General features: G+C 32.4%; 3 protein-coding genes across 3 annotated transcripts; all 3 read right to left on the bottom strand.

Moving 5' to 3' along the window:
- Positions 1-1,968: 1,968 nt before the first annotated feature.
- LOC108333708 (probable LRR receptor-like serine/threonine-protein kinase At1g51880) lies at positions 1,969-6,972 on the bottom strand. Its single transcript, XM_052870852.1, has 13 exons — positions 6,841-6,972; positions 6,196-6,733; positions 5,620-6,113; positions 5,376-5,514; positions 4,598-4,669; positions 4,363-4,434; positions 4,212-4,280; positions 3,895-4,061; positions 3,554-3,801; positions 3,341-3,467; positions 3,112-3,180; positions 2,850-3,039; positions 1,969-2,742 (listed from the first exon to the last, which is right to left on the bottom strand). Exons 1-13 carry the CDS (start codon positions 6,920-6,922, stop codon positions 2,334-2,336), a joined length of 2,676 nt encoding a protein of 891 aa, XP_052726812.1. The 5' UTR covers positions 6,923-6,972; the 3' UTR covers positions 1,969-2,333.
- Positions 6,973-11,421: 4,449 nt separating this feature from the next.
- LOC108332962 (putative leucine-rich repeat receptor-like protein kinase At2g19210) lies at positions 11,422-17,480 on the bottom strand. Its single transcript, XM_017568262.2, has 14 exons — positions 17,338-17,480; positions 15,708-16,015; positions 15,063-15,597; positions 14,500-14,978; positions 14,262-14,400; positions 14,104-14,175; positions 13,905-13,976; positions 13,734-13,814; positions 13,206-13,369; positions 12,873-13,114; positions 12,661-12,787; positions 12,446-12,514; positions 12,174-12,363; positions 11,422-12,063 (listed from the first exon to the last, which is right to left on the bottom strand). Exons 2-14 carry the CDS (start codon positions 15,799-15,801, stop codon positions 11,646-11,648), a joined length of 2,682 nt encoding a protein of 893 aa, XP_017423751.2. The 5' UTR covers positions 15,802-16,015; positions 17,338-17,480; the 3' UTR covers positions 11,422-11,645.
- A 1,592-nt stretch (positions 17,481-19,072) lies between these two features.
- LOC108333723 (LRR receptor-like serine/threonine-protein kinase IOS1) lies at positions 19,073-23,805 on the bottom strand. The gene is made up of 13 exons (XM_052871107.1): positions 23,701-23,805; positions 22,611-23,148; positions 22,050-22,540; positions 21,819-21,957; positions 21,662-21,733; positions 21,412-21,483; positions 21,251-21,331; positions 20,878-21,032; positions 20,531-20,793; positions 20,319-20,445; positions 20,075-20,143; positions 19,798-19,987; positions 19,073-19,666 (listed from the first exon to the last, which is right to left on the bottom strand). The coding sequence occupies exons 1-13, from the start codon at positions 23,762-23,764 to the stop codon at positions 19,297-19,299; spliced, it is 2,631 nt and encodes an 876-aa protein (XP_052727067.1). The 5' UTR covers positions 23,765-23,805; the 3' UTR covers positions 19,073-19,296.
- Positions 23,806-25,199: the final 1,394 nt, after the last annotated feature.

Genomic DNA, 25,199 nt, shown 5'->3' with positions numbered 1-25,199 from the left:
GTCGATGTGGGATCAAGTGTTAAAAACCCTAAATAATAGACGTTAAAAGCCTTTTATGCACTAGTGAGTCTCACTTGTTTTTTCGAATCAACACCTAACATGGTTATGTATAAGAGAGGAAAAGGTGACATAGTTCATACATGGTGAAAGGATATAATTTTACTTGGATTCCACCAAATATTCTTGAAAAGTGGGAGAAAATTTATTTGCCAAAAACTCTCTAATACTCAATTCAGTAAAAGAATTTAAATATTTTATGTATACAATAATAAATATGAGTTTCAGAGTATATATAAAATACCATATGTATTTCTAGGGTCTCTAGGCCCTATATGTGGTTTAAATAGATAAAATCTTCTATTAAATATGATATTAATGACTATTAAAAGATATAATAAAACTACTTAAGATTTAGAAATAAGTCTTTGTTGGACCAGATATGTACACCATGGATCTTAACGAGTATTAAATTAACTAGAGGATGTATATGCTTGTGGTATAAAGATTTACATTTATTATAATGATGGAAGGCATTTGAAACCTGGTTTGAGTGAGTTATAATAATCCTATTTGCTGAGAGAACACTACTTAGAATAATGCCACAACAGAGTTTTATGATCCTCATAAAATGTATACGTCTCTCACTTTCATAAGATTTACATTTGGCCATTACGTACAATGAAAAAGATAATTCTACTTTCCTTGCTCGTACAACACAGTGCAGAAAAAGTCGTGGGAATTAATATGACAACTATCTTTAATATGAAATAAATTGTCACATATAAGGGAGAAATAATCCAATAACGACCATGTTGGTGTAATATATATATACATGGGAATATATACTTGTCTTCCTCGTGTTTACTAAGTCTTAAGGATGTTACTTTTAAAAATATGTTAAAAATAAGAAAAGCAAACCCCGGTCTCTAAAATCATATGCCTCATCGTATTAATCTTTCAAGATTTTAGTCAACAAATTAAGCCGTTAAAAAAATTAATTCATTACCAAAGTATTACCCATAACAACATTTTACGTCTTTTATGTCATATTTTAGTTGCTCTATAATTCAAGATAATCATGGAAATACTTTATATATTCGAAGAAAACGATTGAAAAAAAAAATCTGGATAGTTATTACATTAATAATCTTTTGTTATCTGTGGAACAATTTTAGGAGACACAAATTTGGAAAATCAATATTTTGAATGACCAATTTAAAAGTTTGTTCATTGTAAAATAACAGATGATATAAAATTGTTGTCAGTATGCTTGTTGAAATTTATGGTTTCTTAAAAATAACAAAAGGATTCAAATGAAAGAGCTTTAAAACGAAGGATATTTTGTAAATCACATAATTTTATGTCGTTTTTTATTTAAAAGATTTTATATGTGATTGTCAATAATAATAATAATAAATAAGTGAATGGTAAAATGTAGAATTAAATATTATAATTTATAATATTGTAATTGAGATATGATTACATTTGACTTCTATCCTTGTTTCAATTTATAATAGTGATTGATATATATATATTCTCTTACTAGTTTCTAATGAAACAGTACATTAAAAAAAGTTGCATGTAAATTAAAGCATCTATGTACTATCTAGATTAAGGAGATTCACCATTCTAAAGGTGTGTTAACATATTATTAGGAGAGATACAGAATAATTAGAATAGATTTATCCTTATGAGACTTATGAATTGTTGATGTAGAAAACCTAATATCACTAATGATTTAAAATCATAAAAATTTACTATTCTCATTTCTATTTAATATAAAATTTTTAACTCATTTACATTTATAATAATGTAAGTAATCACTTTCATATTCCTATCTTTGGTGTTATTGAGATAAGAGATGTCGTTTCTATTTCTAGTCTATCTATTTTTATAAATAAAAAATTATGCAAAATTTAAAATTGAAAAATTGATATATAATAATTCAAAAATTACAATAGAAAAGAAAAAGAGAGGTTTGAGATGATTTTTGCTTGATCTCATTCTTACATTGCAATACTCACCAATCCAATACTCATCTTAACATGGTAACCAGCTTTACCTGAATATCTGAAACTCCAAGGCTTTTTGTTTCCTTTATTTCCATCATAGTTATTAATTTTTGTATATATATATCTATATATAAAACCAACCAAAATCTGAAAGGGGAACCTTCCAATATAGCAGCAGAAATTTCATTCCTGATTATTTATTTTTTTCTTCTATTTGCAACTCCATTTCATTCACCAGCAAATCCTAGCAATTTTCATCTTCAAACAATCTCATGTGTTACGTTACAGTATGACTATAATCATCTTACATTGGGCAACCGTTTATCTGGCCTGGGGAAGAGATTCTGTATTCAGATTCCTGATGACCTGTTTAACTGAATAACTTGTATTAGTGCTTCTATCTTCAGTTCGAGCTAATTCCATTGTTAAAGACTCTTTCAGATCAGTCACCACCACACTTATGATTGGCCTTCTGTTGGGATTTGGAGATACACATGCCGTTGCTATTTCTACAGTTTTCCAAACTGAGTTACTGTCAAAATCTCCTTCCAACCTTGAGTCAACAACGGCATCGATATCACCTTTTGCAATCAAGGACCTAACCCATTCACTTATGTGGGTTTTTTCTTGATTCTTCGCCATCACTGGTTGACTTGTGATTATCTCTAAAAGCACAACACCAAAGCTGTAAACGTCGCTCTTCTTTGTTAATCTATTGGTTAGGTAGTATCTGTAGGACAGAATGCAACTCAATTTATTTTCTGCTAGAAGTTTGTGAACATAAACATTCAGATAGAATTACTAAATTTTCTAAGAAAGTATAATTGATGGACTCACTCAGGGTCTAGATAACCAGGAGTACCAGCAATAACAGTTGACACATGAGTTTCCCCATCTGTTAGGATAATTTTGGATAGACCAAAATCAGATAATTTTGCTTGGAGGTTTTCATTCAACAAGATGTTTGTAGATTTTATGTCTCTGTGGAATATTGGTGGCTTACAACCATTTTGCAGATACTCCAATCCTGAGGCCAAAACTATATATTTAGAGAGGAATGAAGAATTAAGAAAAGAATATTATTGGTGTACTTTCTTACCTGAGGCTGCATCCACTGCTATACGAAGTCTCTTTTCCCAGCTGAAGAAATTTCTTTTGCTTCGTTTACCTGCGTAATCAAGTTCTATCACTTTTTGTACATACTTTTGGTTCACTAAATGTTAGTCATATGACTAGTAAAATTGTCCAATGAAGAAATATCCATATCCACGAAGTTTGGAAATTTATTGCTATATTTTAAACAACAAAATATTTGTTTGGGTGCAAACCAGAGAGATGTTCTTGTAAGTTTCCGTTAGCCATGTACTCGTATATGAGACCCTTATTGGTTCCTTCATTACAGTAACCAACAAGGGAGGTCAAATTTTTGTGATGAACTCTCATAAGAAGTTTAACCTGTAAATCAAAATGTCAACAATGTTTTAATTTAGTATATTAATTGCTGCGTTCAGGAACTTAGTATAATGTGTTAAAAAGCTTACCTCTGTTTGAAATTGTTGGTAACCACGAACAGAAGATGGGGAAAGCATTTTCACTGCAACTGGAGTGTCTTCGATATAGCCCAGATAAACTGTTCCAAACCCTCCTTTACCAACAACTGTATTGAAATTGTTGGTGATTTTAACGATGTCAGAGTATGCATATATCTGTTTTTGGGATTGCAGTGATGAATCATCTTGGTCAGTGTATTGCGGTGATTTCTCACTCTGATCCTTTTCTACCGTCAGAGCTGTTGAATGTCATACAACAGTTCTTTAAAAAACTAAATTTATCTGGAAAATTATAAAAAAAAAATTACGAATCTAAACGATTGTAGCATCACCTTTCACTTTTCTCCTTTTAGCGGTCCAAAATATAGCTGCCACTGCTACCAGAAGAATCAAAACCCCGCCAACAGATGCTACCAAGGGTGTAACAATGCTATTGTTTTTCTTGTTTTTCTTCTTGTTGCATTGATCAGGTTCACATAGATATGGATTTTGGTCCACACTGCGATAAATTCACAGTAGGTTTATATTTTAACTCCCAGTCATAAGAATTTTCAATAGATACTTCAATTCGTGTAACTTGCGCCGAGATATTCAGTAGAATCAACAACTGACTATGAGAAGACATAGGTCATGGGTGTCAGATGTATACCTTAGTGTGAGGGAATCCCTATGAAGTGCTGAGGGAATTAAACCGGAGAGGTTATTCTTCTCTAAGTTTCTGCAAAAACAAATTGGAAACATAGTAAACTTTCTATATTTTGATAGAGGGGATCACAGGAAGAACCAATGAAGGAACTTACAAGATCTTCAAGTGTTGTAGTTGTGACAGAAAATCAGGAATTTCACCGTTTAAGCTATTGTTTGATAAATCCCTGGAAACCAAATAACTACCTCTTTTAAGTATGTCTTGACGCATGTACTGTAAGACTTCTTAGCAAATAAGTACATGTATGAAAGAATAAAAAGAAATAAAATATGATTTTTTTTTTTTCTGGTATCATGATTCATTTGACCAGGTGAAACAGATAAACTCACAATTTCTCCAGCATGGTGAGATTTGAAATTGAAGGGTCAATCTTTCCCGACAATCCACTGGAAGATAAATTCCTGTTTTCCATATGAACAGTAGCATTTCATCACTTAACTAAGTTTTAATTAAGTTTATCATACATTTTTTTTTCATTGAATGCTTAAAATATGTATATTTTTAAAATTTTATCTAATCACCGTGTCTTTTGATTTTTGCCACTAATAAGATGAGTTAACGTGTAGTGTTTTTCAATGTTTTTCAACTTATCGGTAAACTCATTCCTTTTCTTTCTAAAAATGAATTGACCGGTGAGGTGGAGGAGACTGGACAAAGAAGATGTGATTTGATTGAGTTTGAGTGGAAAAGATAGAAGTAACAATTATATCATTATGTTGACGGGTAAAAATAGAAAACACAATAAATAGAAAATTTTAGGAAACAAATTGAGCATTCAATGAAACAAAGAAATTATTATTAGAGATTCAATTAAAAAGATCCAAAACTGAAATATACTTAAAACTTAATTAAATCTATTAAAAATGGTTTATTAAAATGATTTACTTCATATTTACCATAATAATAATAAAATGGTCAAATAATTCATCTTATATTATCTTTTGAAAAATATTTATTGCAAGGTATCAAAATATCTTATTTGTATGACTTATGGGAAATGAATTTGTAATTTAACCATTCGTTTTGTAAAATTATAATTAAAGAAAAAAGTTATTGAACAATTATAATTAAATAATAATTATGTAACATTTGATAATGAGGACTTACAGAGTTGTGATTCTTGGAGAATCATTTCCGTGATCAGAACAATTGAGACCATTCCACAAATAGGCTGAAGGGGCGCACGGATCGCCTTGCCAATCTCTTTTCAACGAATAAACTGACTTGATGGTAGTAATCGCATCAACTTTGTTTGAAATGATAATAAAAAAATTGTAAAAGGTAGTTAAGATCATGCACAATAAGGTAAACAAAAGAAATGGATTTAAAATACTATAGTTTCGTGGCTTACCATCTCCTTGGAATGTTTCTGGTTTCTGTAAGTCTATTACTCTGTAAATTTCAATGGCACTGATGATGGGAGGGAGGGTTGAATTTTCAGTCCTCTCCAGGGAAAATTTAATTTCTTTCCCACTGATGGCTGCCGTCGAATATATAGTATTCACTCCATGATAGATTGGATAAAAATTTTGTAACCTTGATTCACCATTCATGATGTTGAATTGTCTTGTCTGATTGGTGGTTAACACTTGAATTTCCGTGAAGTGCATGTACACATAGAATTCGTCAGTTTCATGTTCTGGCTCCCACCTTATTACCAACGGGGCACTATCATTTTGTGGTTCAACTGCGGTGCTCATGATAGTTGCTCCCGGCTTGTAATCCGTCTGACTTAAAGAATCATCGGGAATGGAGGCATTTAGTGGTTTCCAATTTTCGCCGAAGTTACAGGCGTTCCAGTAAGAACCACTATACCAGTAACGATCATAAATATCATCCGGGTACCTGTGAGAAAATCAGAATAAATCCAATAATCAATCAATCAATATTATAAGGCAACACATTTAATCCATAAGTATTATTTCACCTGTGGAATTTGTTTGAACCCAAATCGCAGCGCAGTAAATTGTAAAGTTGCAATGATCCTAATTGAGTGACGTATGTATTCTTTTTCAAAGTCCTGAATTTTATGGCTGATATAAATGGTGTGCCGTTGCCTGTGTCAACCAGGCAGATTTGCACATAATCCATTGAAGTTACATGTATGATCTCATTGGATTGGTCAGTTGATGCATCGTCTATAGTGACTGTATCCCAGCGGTTAGGTCCGAGAAGAAGATCAAACTGTGGTAACATATTTCGGCCATCATAATTTCCGTACAGAAAAGTAGTCTGGATGAGATACTTAGAGGCTCTTGTGACGCTTATTTTGTAACAGTTCCTTTTTCCTTCCGGGAAGCTTCTCACAGTCCACATCTGTCGCTGATACTGTTGTTTGAGATTAGTTTCTATCGACTTACTCACACCAGTATTAATCAAATTTGCGTCTGAAGTATAATTTATGCCTGTTGTGGACTCAGTATAGGTCACATCCTCAGGAGCTCCACAATCTATGCTGATGAATCCTAAAACATAAACATGCAAAAATATGAATGGCAGTTGAGACTTCAGCTAAACTTTTATAAAATAATAATGATATAATGAAAATGCATGTTTTAATTTGTTAACAAACCTGGTTGGCCCTTAGCTTGAATGAGAATGACAAGAACTATAATTCCTACAAAAGTAACTAGGAAACTCGATGACATTCCCATTTTTCACGACCTTGTGCTTTCTGGGTTTGAAGTAGACTATGGCACATATATATGAGCTTGCCTTGTTGCTGTTGTGAGTTGCACTACAAAAGGAACTATGTTTGTGTTCGGGCGACGTGGTCAATGTCAACGTGGAGGTAAGTCTAACCCGTTTTTGTACTTCTTTAATTGCTTGTTCCTTTCCATTTCATTCTAACTATTCATTCTTCCTTTTCAGCTACAGCAGTAGGAACATCCACTTGCTTACTTAGTATTTTCTGTCGTATTCATCACTTATCACTCACCCACTTGCATCACAAAAATAATACTGCAATCATTGGTCAATCAATATATATAAATGAAAATAAAGATTAACTAAAACATTACACTATGCTTCTTAAAAAATATGAAACTAGCAATAAAATGCTTATGTATGTAATATGAAGCTGGAAAGCTTTTGAAATCGAGATTTAATTCTAAGTCACACGTTGTAGCGAAAAAGTTTAACGCTATATATATGAAAAACACCTATAAGTAAATTTTTTTATATATTTTGTCTTAAAGTTTTGAGTTAGAAGAAAAATCTTTTATATTAGTTGAAGTCATATCTGTATTTTAATATTTTTTTGTGAACCCACACAAACAATGTAAAAATAAAGATTTATCATGCCATTCTAAGTTGAAGGAGAGCAAACTATCACCATGGTTGGAAGTTATGAAAACTAATCCTACATGTAATAAGTCCAAAGAGTTTTGCATTTCTTAATTTATGTTGTCCATTCAATTATAGTCTAATTATTCTTTCTTCTTCCTCCATGGTAGGAACATCCACTTGCTTCTTACTTAGAGTTTCCAGTCATATTCATCACTTGTCACTCATCATAAAAATAATACAGCATTCACTGGTCAAACAATATAAATTGTAATTAAAATAGTCTCTACCTATTTAGAATAAATGTCGTTTCAATGATCTCACATACTAACCAAAAATACTTCATAAAGTTATCTTCATTGTAGACATTCTTTGAGAGAAACAAAGAGCATAACAGAAACATTTTATGAATTAAAAATAATAAATATTAAATTGAAATATTACTTATATTAAAAGAGGGTGTATTAAATCATCAAGAAATATTTCCATTTGTATGTGTTCTGAACTTTTGTATATGGAAGATGGAAGACTTTAGAAATTTTATGCAGATCAATAGCATTTTAGAAATTCTTACTTTTCTTTGGTGAAGCTAAATTCAGCCTAAATTCAAATTATAAGAAAAATGAAACTCGTCTTCTATAATCTAAAAAATGTACGTGCACTGATATGAATACAGAAAAACTGATTGCTAATGAGTTTTTAAGAATGCTGTCTACATAGAAATAAAAATACATTTCATACAATAATTTTGTAATCTTTTCATTCATAACGTGTAATAAATTATGAGTATGAAAGAAATAAACGCCAGAATTTTTGTTGAATAAGTTGTTATACAAGTAGCATTTCAATTTTTTTATATAATGTCAAAATTTTCAAATGTTATTGTGCTAGTATTTACATTAAATATAATAAATTAGACATACTTCTTAACTAAAGTATAGGATCCAGTTAGATAATGTGCTAACTGTGAATAGTTAAATCATTCTTTGAGTTCAATATTTATTAACTATACTTATATTCTTATGGAATAATATTAGTATATATATAAATCGGTAACATAGTTGACTTATTAAAATACGGTTTTCCATCAGCTTTACGGATAGGTTAAAGAACTATATAATTAACAACCTCATAATACTAATTAATATATATGATGTGAATAAGGCAATTATCTAAGACATCCGAAAATCAAGATATCGAATTTTGAAATCTCTGACTGATAAACTAGATATCGTATCAAGGTACTCTTGGTTGGAATAAGTATACAACAATCTCATAATAATAATAATGGATGATGTCTATAAATACACAAAATTAACAAGTGGAAAAAATTAATTTCCTAGTCTTAAAGACCACGGCGAAGTGGAAAAGATCATGGGATTATAATAATTAGCTTTTATTCTGTCCAAAATTAAGATTTTTTTAGATACTTTAAAAACTTATTTTATGTTTATCCTCTCTTGTTAGATTGAATTTACTAATAAACTATATTTTGCGGGAAAAATTCGTTTTAGATTGCTCATTTAAGTGAAAATGAATTATAATATTTATTTTGATTAGATTTACAGTTATGTTCTGTACATTACTCCTAGAGAGTCCTTTTCTAACACAATATATAGACTTATATAAGTGAAGTTTAAGGGAGGGATTAACTTGAAAAATATAATACCATTCTTAATTAAAAATCTTTAAGAAAATGAATTAATGATATTTTATTCTTATCCATGTTCTACTTTTTCATATTTCTTTGAGACTTAAACTCATACTTATATTCTAACATAAATGTCATTTCATTAAGTTGCATACAAACTCTTATCCGTGATTTTTTCTGTAAAAAAAAAGAAAATTGTTAAAAAAAGGTGGTTAAGTTTAAGAAATTGTAAGCAATGAGAGTAGAGAAATAAAAAAAACAAAACAGAAAATAAATTTTACATTAAAAATCTCAACTAAAATTCATTTATATCCCCAAGTTGAATAGACATTAAAGAATAAGAAAAAGGATGCAATTACGTTTTAGGGTAGAAGCATAAATCATCATCCATGGAAATGGAAACAGGTGAAGCAGTTATTAATATTATATTGTGAATATCCTTCAAAAAGATCCACACAAATAATGTGAAAATAAAAGATTTTAGTATCATCTCATTCTAAGTTGAAGGAGAGCAAACTATCTCCATGGTTGGAAGTTATGAAATAAAAACTAACCCTACATGTAATAAGTCTAAAGAGTTTGGCATTTCTTAATTTTTGTTGTCTCTTTCAATTTTAGTCTAATTATTCTTTCTTCCTCCATGGTTCAATTTTAGTCTAATTATTCTTTCTTCTTATAGGAACATCCACTTGTTTCTTACTTAGAGTTTCCTGTCATATTCATCAGTTGTCACTCATCATAAAAATAATACTGCATTCAGTGGTCAAACAATTTAAAATGCATTTAAAACCAATGGATGCATCTTAACAAATAATCTCTACCTATGTTCGTGTTCTCTGAACCTTTATATATGGTAGGAAGATAGTGCACTGATATGAATAAAAAAAAAACTGATTGCTAATGAGTTCGTAAGAATGCTGTTTACTTAGACATGATAAAAATAAAACATTTCATAACAATTTTGTAACATTTTCTTTTTTATCTTCTATTCATAAAGTGTAACAAATTATGAGTATGAAAGAAATAAAAGCCAGAATTGTTGTGGAATGAATTGTTATACTAATAATATTTCAATTTTTTTAAACAATGTCAAAATTTTCAAATGTATTATTGTGCTAATATTTAAATTAAATGTAATAAATTAGACACCTCTTAGCTAAAGTGTAGGATTCAATTAGATAATGTGCTAACTGTGAATAGTTGAATCATTCTTAGAGTTCAATATTTAATGAAAACAATTGTTAACTAGACTTTACTTATATTCTTACGGAATAATATTAGTACATATATCAGTAACAAAGTTGACTTGTTAAAGTACGGTTTTTCGTCAACTTTATGGATAGGCTAAAGAACTATATAATTAACAACCTCATAATACTAATTAATATCTATGATGTGTATAAGGCAATTATCTAAGACATCCGAAAATCAAGATATCGAATTTTGAAAGCTCTGACTGATAAACTTGATATTGTATCAAGTACTCTTGGTTGGAATAAGTATAAAGCAATCTCATATAATAATAATGGATAATAATGGATGATGTCTATAAATACACAAAATTAACAAGTGGAACGGGGAAGTGGAAAAGGTCATGGGATTATAATAATTAGCTTTTATTTTTTCTAAAATTAAGACCTTTTATAGATACTTTAAAATCTTATTTTATGTTTGTCCTCTCTTGTTAGATTGGATTTACTAATAAACTTTATTTTGCGGGAAAAATAGTTTTAGATTACTCATTAAGTGAAAATGAATTATAATATTAATTTTATGTAGATTTACACTTATCTTTTTGTATATTACTCCAAGGGAGTCTTTTTATAACACAATCAACAATACACTTTTACGACTGAAGTTTACTGTTTTTTTTTTTCTAAAAGTTGTTCTTCTTGTATTTTTATAGTTTCACAACTCATTACAATTTTCTGATTTCATAAAATATTTAATATGAATATAGATTGTCATATATGAAAGAAAAAAGGATTAAGATATATTCTTAGTCTAAGAATTAAATATATAATAATTAAACTAGAGCTATCACATTTACAACAAATTCGAAATATATACATATAAAGGTCATCTTATTAGGCTGCTTACAAACTCTTATTAGTGATTTTATCTGTAAAAAGAAATTGTTAAACAAAGGTGATTCGGTTTCAGAAATTGTAAGCAATGAGAGTACAATTAGAGAAATACAAAAGACAGAAAATAAATTTTACATTAAAAATATCAACTAAAATTCATTTATATCCCCACGTTGAATAGACATTGAAGAATAAGAAAAATGATGCAATTCCGTTTTAGGGTAGAAGCAGAAATCATCATCCATGGAAATGGAAACAGGTGAAACAGTTATAGAAGAGAAAAGGAAAGAACCTCTGGACCAAGTTCTTAATAAGATCACTTCCTCTTTTACATTATTTGATTTCTTTTATATTTTACCTCGCCAGAGGAGTGAATTCAGTGTCTAGATTCATGGCGAGCGGTTCAATAGAATCTGTTGTTAGATGTGCATCAATGAGTTGTGTTCGAGCTAATTCGATTGCTAAAGTATCTCTTAGTTCAGTCACTATCATCCTCAGCATTGGTCTTTCACTGGGATTAAAGGAAACACATGCCATTGCTATTTCTACGGCTTTCCAAGCTGAATTAATGTCAAAATCTCCTTCTAACCTTGAGTCAACAATCGCCTTGATATCCCCTTTTTCAATCAGTGATCTGACCCATTCAATGATGTGAACCCTTTCTTCATTCCTTGCTATTACTATTACTGGTTGATAAGTGATGATTTCCAAAAGAACAACTCCAAAGCTATAAACATCACTTTTTTGTGTTAATCTATTGGATATGTAGTACCTACAAGACAAATATGTAACCTAATTTATTTGCTGCCACTGTCAGAGTTTGTGGTCATAGTTCAAATATCCACTTATACTATAAACAATCACTGTAATTGAAGTACTTACTCTGGGTCTAGATAACCGGGAGTACCAGCAACAACAGTTGACACATGAGTTCCCCCATCTATAGGGATAATTTTGGATAGACCGAAATCTGATAATTTTGCTTGGAACTTTTCATCCAACAAGATGTTTGTAGATTTTATGTCTCTGTGGATTATAGGAGGCTTGCAACCAGTTTGAAGATACTCCAATCCTGATATTAGATTTATTGCAAACATTTTGAGAGGGGAAAAAGGGAGTTCACAAAACACATAATTTCAAGTTTACTTCCTCACCTAGTGCTGCATCCACTGCTATACGAAGTCTGTCTTCCCAGCTCAAGAATTTTGATTTGCTGTGTTTACCTGCAGAAAACAAGTTCTGTAACTTTCTATATACTTGTTCATTTTAACTGACTAATTTTCATATCCAGTGTTTCAGCATATAAAACTACTGTGCAAATTGATCTGGACACATTTTCAACAAGAAATTAGTTTCATGGGAAACTAACCAGAAAGATGTTGTTGTAAGTCTCCGTTAGCCATGTACTCATATATGAGACACTTATAATCTCCGTCATTACAATATCCAACGAGGGAGGTGAGGTTCGTATGATGAACCCTCATTAGAATTTTAACCTGGAAATCAAAGCCACAGACAAATTTAACCGTATACTGTTATTCTTCACCTCATAAACCTGTTGAAAAATTATAAATAACTTACTTCTGCTTGAAATTGTCGATAACCATGAACTGAAGATGGAGACAGCATTTTCACTGCCACGGGAGTGTCATCAATATGACCCAGATAAACTGTTCCAAACCCACCTTTACCAACAACTTTACTGAATTTGTTGGTGATTCTAACTACATCAGAGTATGAATATATCTGTTTTTTTAGTTGATGTAATGAATCCTCTTGTTCTGTGCTTTCCGGTGCTATCTCACGTTGATCTATGGTCGAAGCTGTTCAATAATTTTTGAACTTTAATAGGTCAAGACTGAATACCTTTGGCAATTTTTCAATTAAAATTGAGTCTAATTGTAGTAGTCTCACCTTTGGGTTTTCTCCTTTCAAGAGTCCACAATACAACTGCCACAATCACCACAAGGATCAAAACCCCACAAATGGATGCTAATAAGGGAGTAACAATATTCTTCTTTTCCTTCCTCTTCTCTTTGCATTGACCGGATTCACATAGATATGGATTTTGGCCCACCCTAAAAATGGATGTTCAATCACGAAAGGTTTATGTTTTAAATTCTCACTAAATCTTACAAACCATCTATACTTTTACTGATACTTCAATTCAGTTTGTCTGTTCGATTAGTACATCCACTGTGTAGGAAATAGCATGAAAAACACCAATACTTAACATGTGAAATAATTAACTTCAAGAATTCCAATTCAATTGTTCTTGTTATTAAGGCCTACAAAGAGAGGGGCAAAAGTCTGTGGCCCGTGTGATTCAATGGAGTAAAATCAAAATAACAAGTATAATGGACAAGAGAAAAAGACTAGAATAGTACAAATTGATAATCATCACCACAAATAACAAGATTCTGAATGAGAATTTATCCACACCTTAGTGATAGGAAACCTTCCTTAGATTTTTGAACTAGTGCCTCGGGAATTGAACCTGTGAGGTTGTTGTTCTCAAAATTTCTGTCAAAATCAAACGATATCATCCTTTTCTTTTTCTCCGATCAGGTGATCATACTGCTGTTCTAGTAAATAAAGAAAGAAGTAACTTACATCATCTTCAGATGCTGTAGTCTAGATAGAAAATCGGGAACTTCGCCGTATAAGTTATTGTTGGATAAATCCCTGAAAGCACAAATAATCATCTGTTACTTAAGTAATAGACAACATAACTGAAAGAAACCAAGATCTTTAAACTGAGATATTTTCTAATTTAGTAGTCGATTGAACTTGGTTAAATGCAGAAACTCACAACTGCTCCAACATGATGAGATTTGAAATCGTAGGATCTATTGTTCCTGACAATTCACTTGAAGACAAATTCCTGTTTTTTAAAACCAATTGCCACGCGTTATTTTAAGAGTTAGATATATACGAAGCAGTAATATTGATTTGAGAAGCACCACTTACAAAGTTGTGATTCTTGGGTTCTGACTGCCGAGATAACTACAATTGAGACCATCCCACAAGTAGGCTACAGGGGCGCATGGATCACCTTGCCAATCTCTTTTCACTCCGTAAACCGACTTGATGCTCGCAATCGCATCAACTTTTTTGATTTTCAGATGCAAATTAAAAAAGTTGTAAGAAATAGTTTAGATTACTAAAAGGATGTCATATAAAAATCAATTTTTTTTTCTTAACGTACCATCTCCTTGGTGTGTATCTTTCTGCTGGAAGTTTATCACTCTGTAAATTTCAATGGCATTTATGATGGGAGGAAGGCTTGAACTCTTGGCTTTCTCAAGTGAATATTCAATTTTTTCCCCACTGATGCCTGATTTGCTATATATAGTGTTCATACTCTGGGAAAACGGAGACAAATTTTGATACCATGGCCTTCCATTCTGGGTGATATTGAATTCTCTTGTCTGATTCTTCCCTAGCACTTCAATCTCGAAGAAGTGCATGTAAACATAGTATTCTTCAGTTGGATTTTGTGGCTCCCAGCTTATTACCAATGGGACACTAGCATTTACTGGTGTAACTGCGGTACTCAAGACAATTCCTGGCGGTTTGTAATCATTCTGATCGAAAGAACCAGCAGCAATGGAAGCATTTATTTGTTTCCAATCCTTGTTGTCCCCATAGTTATACCAGAAACGATCATAAACATCAACATTGTACCTGCGAGGAAATCAAATAAATCCAATTGAATATCACACAGTGTTTTAAAACAAAAGATTTTATCCAAAAAAAGTATGACTTCACCTGTAGCTGTCGTTTGAACCTAAATCCCACCGCCTGTAATATTCCAATGATCCAGATTCAGGGATGTAAGTACCATTTTTCAAAGTCCTCAATTCTATAGCTGATATAAAGGGTGTGCCATGGCCTGTGTTAACCAGACAGATATGCAGATAATCCAGTGAAGGTACATATATGATCTCATTCACTTGGGGAGTGGATGCATTGTCTATAGTCACTGTGTACCAGTGGTTAACCCCCAGATGAATATCAAACTTTGGTGCCTTATTTAGCTTATCATAATTTCCGTATAAAAAATTGGTGCGGATGAGATAAGTGGAACCTTTGGTGATGCTTATTTTGTAGCAGTTCCTTTTTCCTATTGGGAAGCTTCTCACATTCATCATCTGTCGTTGGTAGACAGAGTTGATGGTTTCAGGTATTATTGTCCCACTTTCACCCGTGTCTATGAAATTGGCATCTGATGTGTAATTTATGCCTGTTTTTGGCTCAGTGTAGTCCGTGTCCGATGGAGCTCCGCAATCTATGCTGATAAATCCTAAAACATAAAAACATGCAAGCAAAATCAGCTAATTAACTAAGTAATGAAGATCTTCGACCTCAAAAAATGATTTAACTGATGCAGATCATGTGTTTGCTTCATCAAACCTGATTGATCCTGGGCTTGAACAAGCAGAGCACCAAGAAAAACAGCGAAGACACTCATCGACATTGTGTAGGATGGCAAATATTTGAGGGCCATGTTGCCACTTTGACTAGAAAATTAAATGTTCTTCGACAACGTGGGTAATTTCAAACACTCTTTAGCTCCTTAATTCTTTTGATCGCATTCTATGTTTAATGAATATATATCTTGTTAGAGTTCATTCTTCCTCGCAGCCTTGCAGGAACATCGATTTGCTTCCTTAGAAGTTAGAAATTCTTGTCAACGCTCCTCATCTGATACTGATGCACATCTGCATAATACAAATATTACTAAGTTCTTCTATCAATCAGAGTAATTTCACGCCTAAAATATAATGTTATTGTGAATTACACCAAGGTGATCCTCTGTTTCGTTTTTCAATACTTAAGATTTCAATTTTCACTCATATAACATATCTGGCATATTGATACAAAGTTGATAAACTAAGCATACAAGAAAATATCAAATTAGCTTTTAATCTACATATTAGTGTGAGGCAAGTCAAACCTGAACATGATGTAAATGGCTATTTTTTTAAAAAAAAAGTTGAAAAAATATTTTTTTTTAACTTTTTATAATAAATAAATATTCGTATTAATATCTGATTAATTAAGTGGAAACTAATAGAATCAACGTAATTACTACAGTCCATTTAATTTAACCTAATAAAGTCAACTTAAGGTTAAGACAATTTGCATAATCCGATTAACGCAACATAAAAATTAATTTAAAAAATATATATTTTTTAAATTTTTTTAATAAATAAATATCGGTATTAATATTGAATGAACATCTATTTGGCCAATGCTAATATTAAAAACCTAATAGCAACACTGACTATTTTTAATACATAAAAATATTTGTATTAGTCCGATGCTAATTAAAATAAACAAGATTAATATTGTGTCGACTCTAATTTATATGTTACGAATCTATATATCTTATTAACAACAAATATTTTTTTTTAATTTAACATATAGTGTAAATTTAAAGATGAATAATATCTTTTTTTTACATTTTTTTTTCTCATTTTCTCTATAAATCTTTTTATATGCATATGTTTATTATACTTCTAAATCTTTTCAGATGCATTTCCTTCGTTCATACTTTTTTTTTTCATCATCTCCTCTATCCACGTTAAACTCTTTCATTAACTACAATTTTTTTTTACCTATTTAGAGTTGTACACACTTACAAGTTACAACCTAAATCCTACATTATTAGCTAATTCGTGTTGGGTTTCACTTAGTTAATGTCAACTTTAAGTCAATATCAAAAATATATTTTCTTGTAAAATTACATAAAGACCAAATTAAAACAAAAATATAAATAAACAAAAAAAACAAGTCAAAAGAATAAATAAATAAATACTTCAAATGTTCCACAAAGCAAATTTGAACATATAAACTAAGAAAAATATGTTTATCATTAATGAACTGAAATACTTCAACTTTATTTAATATACAATTTTAAAAATATTAGCTAAAATCTTGGCATCAGTATAGGATTAAAGATAATTTAAGAAATATAATTATGTTTTATAAAATAAAAAGTGAACAAAGTTAACCAATAACAGGTATAAAATTAAGTTACCCTTGTGTAGAGAAGCATGATGGGTTTTGGTGTGATGGATTCGTGTTCAGCTCCTTCTGGTCGGCTTCTTTCATTCCCAACTCCAGATGTTGTGGTTCTTTCTCCATATGAACCTGAAAATGATATAATGTTTTTTTCTCTGTATGACCTTATCTATTCCTCATTTAATATGACAACTCCGTCAATACACTCTAACAGTTGGTATGTGAACCAGACATTTAATATGGCGACCCCGTCAATAATACTCTCTAGCGGTTGGTTTCTGAAGCAGACATTAATGGCAGAAGTTAATGCTAAGCTACCTAAGGAAAAGTAAACATTGACAAAGGAGATGTGTAACAAATTTATTATAGGACCATCCTCTTTTCTTCATCTTGTTCTATCTTACATAATATTACGATAGTTTATCAAAAAAAGAAACTAATGATAACAGATACACCGTTCGGTTATACTGTTGTGTCGATCACTCTAGCGATCTACACAATATAAGAACGGTTGACACAACAGTATAACCGAACAGTATATATGTTATCAACTAAAAATGTTTGAAAGTCAAACGAGACGGACCAAAACCTTAAGACAGAGTGAAGAATGATGGTTCTCTAATCGTGAAAGAACCTTGAGTTGCATTACACGGTCAAACATATAATATTCAATTAGTACTCCAATTCAAGAAAATTAAACATTTGTATATAATGGTTACTTGAAACTACGCCATTAAAAGTAATAATTAATTTTATTATTTTTATATATGCCTCTAAGGAAATAAAGAATTAAGCACCGAATGACGAGTTTTCACATTCAATCATTCGTATCTCTAAGTAAAAGTACACTAATAAGGAATTCCAGATCAGCTATCTAATGAAGAATAAGAGAAATAATAAATAAAAATAGTAAGATTTTAATGCAAATTATAGTAACTAATTAATTTTAACTTATTATTACTATTTTATATAACATATTTCTGGAGAAAGTGACTTTTTTTTTAAGAAAAGTTATTTTAACTTTAGTTAATTTTTATATATTCAATATGACCAGCTTCAATTTTAAGAAAATAAAAAGAATCAGTTAAAAACTGAGTAAAATTAACTATAATTATGTTATTTTTTTCGAAAAAAAAAAGTCACAGAAATTGGTTAATTCCCCATATTTCCTAGTATATCAAAAGCTATAAAGATTCATTACATCTTGATATTTTCTCATTACTTTTCTTGAATTTCAGCAAAAACTAATTGTTAGTCAAATCTTCTAAAAGATAAACTTCAATAGAACATTTATCAAAGCAATAAAATAAAAAAAATAGCTAGTGATTATTTTTTACGAAACTTTATTTTACAAATTCATAATAACATTTTTAACTTTTATTTATTCAAAGCCTACAAAATAACTTTTCTGTTTTTAATTTGAGATAATATGTAAAACATCAACTATACTTATTGACCTACATGGATATAAAAATAATTACAAAAATTTCTCAATGCGTTACAAGGATTAAGCTTTTGAAGTTGTAAACTATTTTTAAAACATGAATCAAACTTAATAATTAACAAGCCTTTAAAAAAAACATTTTTAATTTAAAAGGCTAGAAATTATGTTTTTAGAAAGTTCCCTTAAAGTCTGACAAACTGACCAATTTATTTCTGCGATCATTTCTTCATTTACATTTGGTTCATTTCTTCGTTCATGTAGTTCACTTTACATATAAGAGGGCAAAACAAAGATAGACTGTTCAATAAATTTAATGCAACAAAAATTGATAATAACACTGTTTTCCAATTCTCATTTTTTATTTGTATAGTGATATGCATTCTACGTTACTGCTATCACCACTCCGAAACAACACAGATTGAGAAAAGTGATCAAACTAAAGATCCTAATAACCAACTTCTTGTACAACATCAATTTCCCTTCTTACAACGTTATTATATGATTCTTATGTTAAGTAAGCGTTTACCTAGCCTACGGCATGAATTCGGTGTCAACACTGAATCCATTGTTATGGTTTGTTCTAGCTAATTCGGTCGCTAAAGCCTCCTGTAGTTCACTCATTACCACACTCATCATTGGCCTTTCGTTGGGATTTGGAGAAACACAAACCATTGCTATTTCTACCGCTTTCCATGCCGACTTAATGTCAAAATTTCCTTCTAAGCTTGAGTCAACTATGGCCCTGATGTCCCCTTTTGATATCATCAAGTTAACTCGTTCACTTATGTGACCCGTTTCTTCATTTCCTGCCATTACTGATTGATTTGTAATTATTTCCAAAAGAACAACCCCAAAGCTATAAACATCACTTTTCTGTGTTAATCTATTGGAAGAGTGGTAGCTGCAAGAGAAGTCATGAAACCCAAATTATTTACTCTTTCAGGATTTTGTGATGATAACTCAAATATCATGTAGAAAATCTCACTCTATTTTCCTAGCAAATGATCCAAAAGGCAATAATTAAGTTCTTACTGAGGGTCCAGATAACCAAGTGTACCAGCAACAATAGTTGACACATGAGATGTCTCATCATCTGGGAAAACTTTGGAAAGACCAAAATCAGATAACTTTGCTTGGAAGTGTTCATCCAACAAGATGTTTGAAGATTTTATATCTCTATGGATTATAGGAAACTTGCAACCATTATGCAGATATTCCAATCCTGATATTAGATTTAGAATTGCGGCAACTTGTTAAGAAGGTAAAAGGGTTATAACATAAATTCACAGTTTCAGTTTTACTTTCTAACCTACGGCTGCATCCACTGCTACACGAAGTCTGTCCTTCCAGCTCAATATTGGTGATTCGTTGTGTTTACCTACAGGAAAAAGTTATGTAACTTTATGTTTGTTTTTCTTCAGTAGAAGTTATTCATACGCCCAGACACTTCGCCAATATTAAAAATTCCATATCCACAGTTTCAAATTTCAAATCTTACTTGGAAATTGATTTAACAAATTTTTAACCAGAAATTGTTTTTATTTTAAACCAACCTGAGAAATGTTCTCGTAAGTTCCCTTTAGCCATGTATTCATATATTAGGCCCTTATTAGTTCCTTCGTTACAGTAACCAATAAGGGATATCAAATTTTTGTGATGAACACTGACTAGAAGTTTAACCTGAAAATAAAAGTCACAATCATGTTAAACCATATAGGTTCGCTACCAAAGTCCGAAACCTAGCAAATTGATTAATAACTTATACCTCTGCTTGAAATTGTTGATAACCGTGAACTGCTGATGAGGAAAGCATTTTCACTGCAACTGGAGTGTCATCGATAAAACCCAGGTAAACTGTTCCAAATCCTCCTTTACCAATAATTCTTTTGAAATTGTTAGTGATATAAAGGACATCATAGTATGAATACATTTGACTTTTGCCTTGTTGGAACGAATTATCCTTTTCTGTGGATTTCTCTGAAAAATCACTCTGATGATTTAGTGCCACCGAATCTGTAAATTTTTCGACTTCATTTTGAAAGATAATAGGTTAAAAATTTTGGTAAATTGTAAATGGAAAATACAAACTTTTAGTAATTATTTCAGAATTACCTTTTGATTTTTTCCTTTTAAGGATCCACAATATAGCAACCGCTATTAGAAGAATTAGAACCCCACATATTGATGCTACTATGGGTATTACAGTATTTTTCTTTTCCTTCTCGTTGCATTGACCAGATTCACATAGATATGGATTTTCACCCACACTAGCATGGAAATCACACAAAAATTATGTTTTAAGTGTCAGTAAACCTTACAAGTAACCATAATTTAAATACATTCTTCAACTTATTTTGGTTGTGCTTAGAAATTGGGTGGGTCATGTATATATGAATCTCAAACACTGCCTTGAATATAAGTAATTAATAATCATCAGCAGAAATAACCATATTATGAATTTGAGACTTTTTAATCAGATTTATACCTTAGTGAAAGAGAACCTTTGCGTGATTTTTCAACAAGTGCAGAGGGAATTGAACCGGAGAGGTCATTCTTCTCCAAGTTTCTAAAAAAATATAGTTTTCTATTATCAGATAAAGAGGATCACATCACTTATATAATGTTTGAGTAAATGAAGTAACTTACAAGATCTTCAAGTGTTGTAATTGAGACAAAAAATCAGGAACATCACCATTTAAGTTATTGTTAGATAAATCCCTGGAAAACAAACAATTTAACCTTTTTAACTATGTTTAAATCTCCTCTCAAGTAGGAAAAGATATGTCGATTATTCACAAATAATAAGTACATAACGGAAACAGTTAAAAGATTTTTAAAACAAGAGATTTTTTCTGTCGGGTGAAATAAAACAAACAAAAAGAAAAAGAAAACTAACAGCTTCTCCAACATGGTGAGGTTTGAGATAGAAGAGTCAATCTTTCCTGACAATCCACTCGAAGATAAATTCCTGCTTTGCTCAGTGAATAGTTATATAAGATTTCATCTCAGTTTTATAAACCTATAATAATAATAATTTGGCAAGCATGACTTACAAAGCTGTGATTCTTGGGAACTCATTGCCGAGATAAGTACAGTTGAGACCACCCCACAAGTAGGCTGCAGGGGAGCAAGGATCACCTTCCCAATCCCTTTTCACTCCATAGGCAGACTTAATGCTTGTAATTGCATCAACTTTTTTCAAATGCAAAAAAACGTGTAAAAGGTAGTTAAGTTCATGTAGGAAAATGTAAACCAAATAAATGGATTTAAAAAATGAAAAATACCATCTCCTTGGAATGTTTCTGGGTTCTGTGAGTCTATTACTCTGTAAATTTCAATGGCACTGATGATGGGAGGGAGGGTTGAACTTTCAGTCCTCTCGAGGGAAAATTTAATTTCTTTCCCACTGATGGCTGCCGACGGGTATAAGGTATCGGCAATATGGTACCGCGGAGAAAAATTTTGAACTAATGATTCATCGTTCAGCATGATGTTGAATAGTCTTGTCTCATTCGTGGTTAACACATGAATTTCCGTGAAGTACATGTACACATAGAATTTGTCAGTTTCATTTTTTGGCCCCCACCTTATTACCAACGGAGCACTATCATTTTCTGGTTCAACTGCGGTGCTCATGATAGTAGCTCCCTGCTTGTAATCCGTCTGATTTAAAGAATCATCAGAAATGGAGGCACTTAGTGGTTTCCAATTTTCGCCGAAGTTACAGGGGTAATAGGGACCATACCAGAAACGATCATAAACATCATCCGGGTACCTGTGAGAAAATCAGAATAAAACAATCAATCTTATAAGACAACACATTTAATCCATAAGTATGATTTCACCTGTAGCTTTGGTTTGAACCCAAATCGCAGCGCAGGTAATTGTAAGATTCCAATGATCCGAATGGAGTGACGTATGTATCATTATTCAAAGTCCTGAATTCTATGGCTGTTATAAATGGTATGCCATTGTCTGTGTCAACCAGACAGATTTGCACATAATCCATTGAAGGTACATGAATGATCTCATTGAATTGGGCAGATGATTCATTTTGTATAGTGACTCTACTCCAGTGGTTAGGTCCGATAAGAAGATCAAACTGTGGTAATTTATTTCGGCCATCATAATTTCCGTACAGAAAAGTAGTGCGTATGAGATATTTAGAGGCTCTTGTGACGTTTATTTTGTAGCAGTTCCTTTTTCCTTCCGAGAAGCTTCTCAGCGTCCATAGTTGTCGTTGAGTATTGTATCTGCTGTTCTCTTCAGATGATATTTTCCCACTCACACCAGTATTTATGAAACCCACATCCGAAACGTAATTTATTTCTAGTGACGGGTCAGTATAACCATCTTGAGATCCACAACTTATGCTGATGAATCCTAGAACATGAAAGATAGGAGTAAACCTTAAATTAGTCCACACGGTTTCAATATTGCAAAAGAAGAAAGTGCTTCTTTTCCACAACCGTGAAGGAGAAAATAGAAAGCAAGGGGTCACGGGTGTGTGTAAGGAAAACAAGAAGATTGCGTGCCTCGAAACTAAATCAGTTTTTTAAGAATCAAACTAGAAACCTCTCACCGATTAAAAGACCCATTAATTAATTTTTTGTTTTATTCTTAAGTTAATTTACTCACATCAATCACCCATTTATCTTTCTAAAATCTAGCTGTTCCATTTAATAATTTTTTAGACTTTAGTTTTAATATAAAGAAAGCATTAGATGATAAAAAAAAAATGAAAACGAAACAAATTTTGGTTGATTGAATTGATAGAAAAGAGAAAAAAAAACAGACTTCCAATATGGTTATGATGTATCAATTTTTTTTTTCTCTTTTATATCTCTTATTTTCTATTATTTTAGCTCAGCATAAAACTTTGAAATAAATAAAGATATAATGAAATTGTTTGACAAAAGAAATGCTTTAACGAACCTGGTTGAGCATGAGCTTGAATAAGTAGAACAGCTAAAACAGCAACATAGAAACTCATCCACATTGTATATGTTGACTTCGATCACGTAGCAAAGCTTTAATTTCTCTTTGTATGTTTAAATCTGCACTACGGTCATAAAACAATAGTACTGCTGAACTCTGTGATCAATCCAAAGTAAATTGAAATAAAACATATTAAATATATTGTTTTGACCAAAGTGTAATTTATTTAAAGAAAACAGCATAAAAAGACTGAATATTAACATAAAAACTTAAATGATTAAGCATAGATATTCTCATATATGCAGACCAAGAGTTGCAGCACCAACAGATAACTTTTTATATAAGTTGTACCGTCCAGTCTTACCGATACATAGACCGAGCGAGCGGTTACCCAATGTCGCTCACCCAGGTCACAATCAAGACCGAACGTCTAAACTAACGTTGTCCGAGCTTTCATGAACCAAACGTCCCCCCAGGTCGGCCATCAAGACCGAGCGTCCAAAGCTGACGCTGTCCGACCACACATGGACCAAACGTCCACCCAGGTCGGCCATCAAGACCGAGCGTCCAAAGCTGACGCTGTCCGACCACGCATGGACCGAACGTCCACCCAGGTCGACCATCCGCATCAAACGTCTACCCAGGTCGGTCATCCAGACCGAGCGGCCAGTGTGACCGGTCAGCAGAACCGGGTGGCCGCCCACCCAGGTTGACGTCCTGGCCGACCACCCTTCTGACCGGCCGTCCCAGCCGACCCTCACTAGGTCACGGTTAAATACTAATGACTCATTAAAGCCCTTAATGAAGATTAAGATATGATTGGACCGTTTTCAGGCCCACGAAAGGTAAAAGCCCATTACAATAAGTATAAATAAAGGTCCCAGGTATGATTTCTGGACCAATTTTCCTTACGATGCAATATATACATGCAGCACAGACCGCTCTGTCATATTACTGACTTGAGCGTCGGAGTGCCTTTGACAAGTACCCGACTACCCGGCTTGGAGTAGGAGGACGACCACCTGGAGTGCATAGGGAGAAACCCGCCCGGCCTCCAACCTAGAGCGTGGAGCAGCGTCAGTCCGTCACTGTACCGTCCGCCCGATCTTGGCCCGGCCTTCTTCAGTTATTGGGATTCAGCAACGACCGTCCGGTTTTCGTCAGCTTCTAGTGCCCAAGCGCCAGAGCCGCTCGATCTGCTTCAGCTGGTGAGAAAGCGTCCGCCCGGTCCATAGCAGCTTCGCCGTTCGTCCGCCAGCCTTTACCGTTCGTGATCGTCCGCCCGGTCTTCGGCAAACTTGTGTGTTTTAGCAGGATCAGACCCGATCTGACCGAAACATTTGGCGCCCACCGTGGGGCCGAGTGGATATTCCTCATTGTAACCACAAGGAACCAATGAGGGGCACCTCATAAGAACGTCAACTTCCACCGTTCAGCCCTTTGCACTCGGCTCCATCAACCCAACAACTCAGTTTCCATCGTTCGGCCGCGCTTCC

This window comes from Vigna angularis, chromosome 11 (assembly GCF_016808095.1).
Source record: "Vigna angularis cultivar LongXiaoDou No.4 chromosome 11, ASM1680809v1, whole genome shotgun sequence".
In the NCBI taxonomy this organism is placed as follows: domain Eukaryota; kingdom Viridiplantae; phylum Streptophyta; class Magnoliopsida; order Fabales; family Fabaceae; genus Vigna; species Vigna angularis.
This window is presented reverse-complemented; position numbering and strand designations above follow the sequence as displayed.

Coding starts and splice junctions, on each gene's coding strand:
- LOC108333708 (XM_052870852.1), bottom strand. CDS start 6,922: ATGGGAATGTCATCGAGTTTCCTAGTTACTTTTGTAGGAATTATAGTT. Junction 6,734..6,840: donor TCAAGCTAAGGGCCAACCAG/GTTTGTTAACAA, acceptor TTTATGTTTTAG/GATTCATCAGCATAGATTGT. Junction 4,281..4,362: donor CTACAACACTTGAAGATCTT/GTAAGTTCCTTC, acceptor TTGTTTTTGCAG/AAACTTAGAGAAGAATAACC.
- LOC108332962 (XM_017568262.2), bottom strand. CDS start 15,801: ATGGCCCTCAAATATTTGCCATCCTACACAATGTCGATGAGTGTCTTC. Junction 13,815..13,904: donor CTACAGCATCTGAAGATGAT/GTAAGTTACTTC, acceptor TGATTTTGACAG/AAATTTTGAGAACAACAACC. Junction 12,064..12,173: donor CCCGGTTATCTAGACCCAGA/GTAAGTACTTCA, acceptor TTTGTCTTGTAG/GTACTACATATCCAATAGAT.
- LOC108333723 (XM_052871107.1), bottom strand. CDS start 23,764: ATGTGGATGAGTTTCTATGTTGCTGTTTTAGCTGTTCTACTTATTCAA. Junction 21,958..22,049: donor AGAAACATTCCAAGGAGATG/GTATTTTTCATT, acceptor ATTTGAAAAAAG/TTGATGCAATTACAAGCATT. Junction 21,033..21,250: donor AAAGGTTCTCTTTCACTAAG/GTATAAATCTGA, acceptor TTTCCATGCTAG/TGTGGGTGAAAATCCATATC.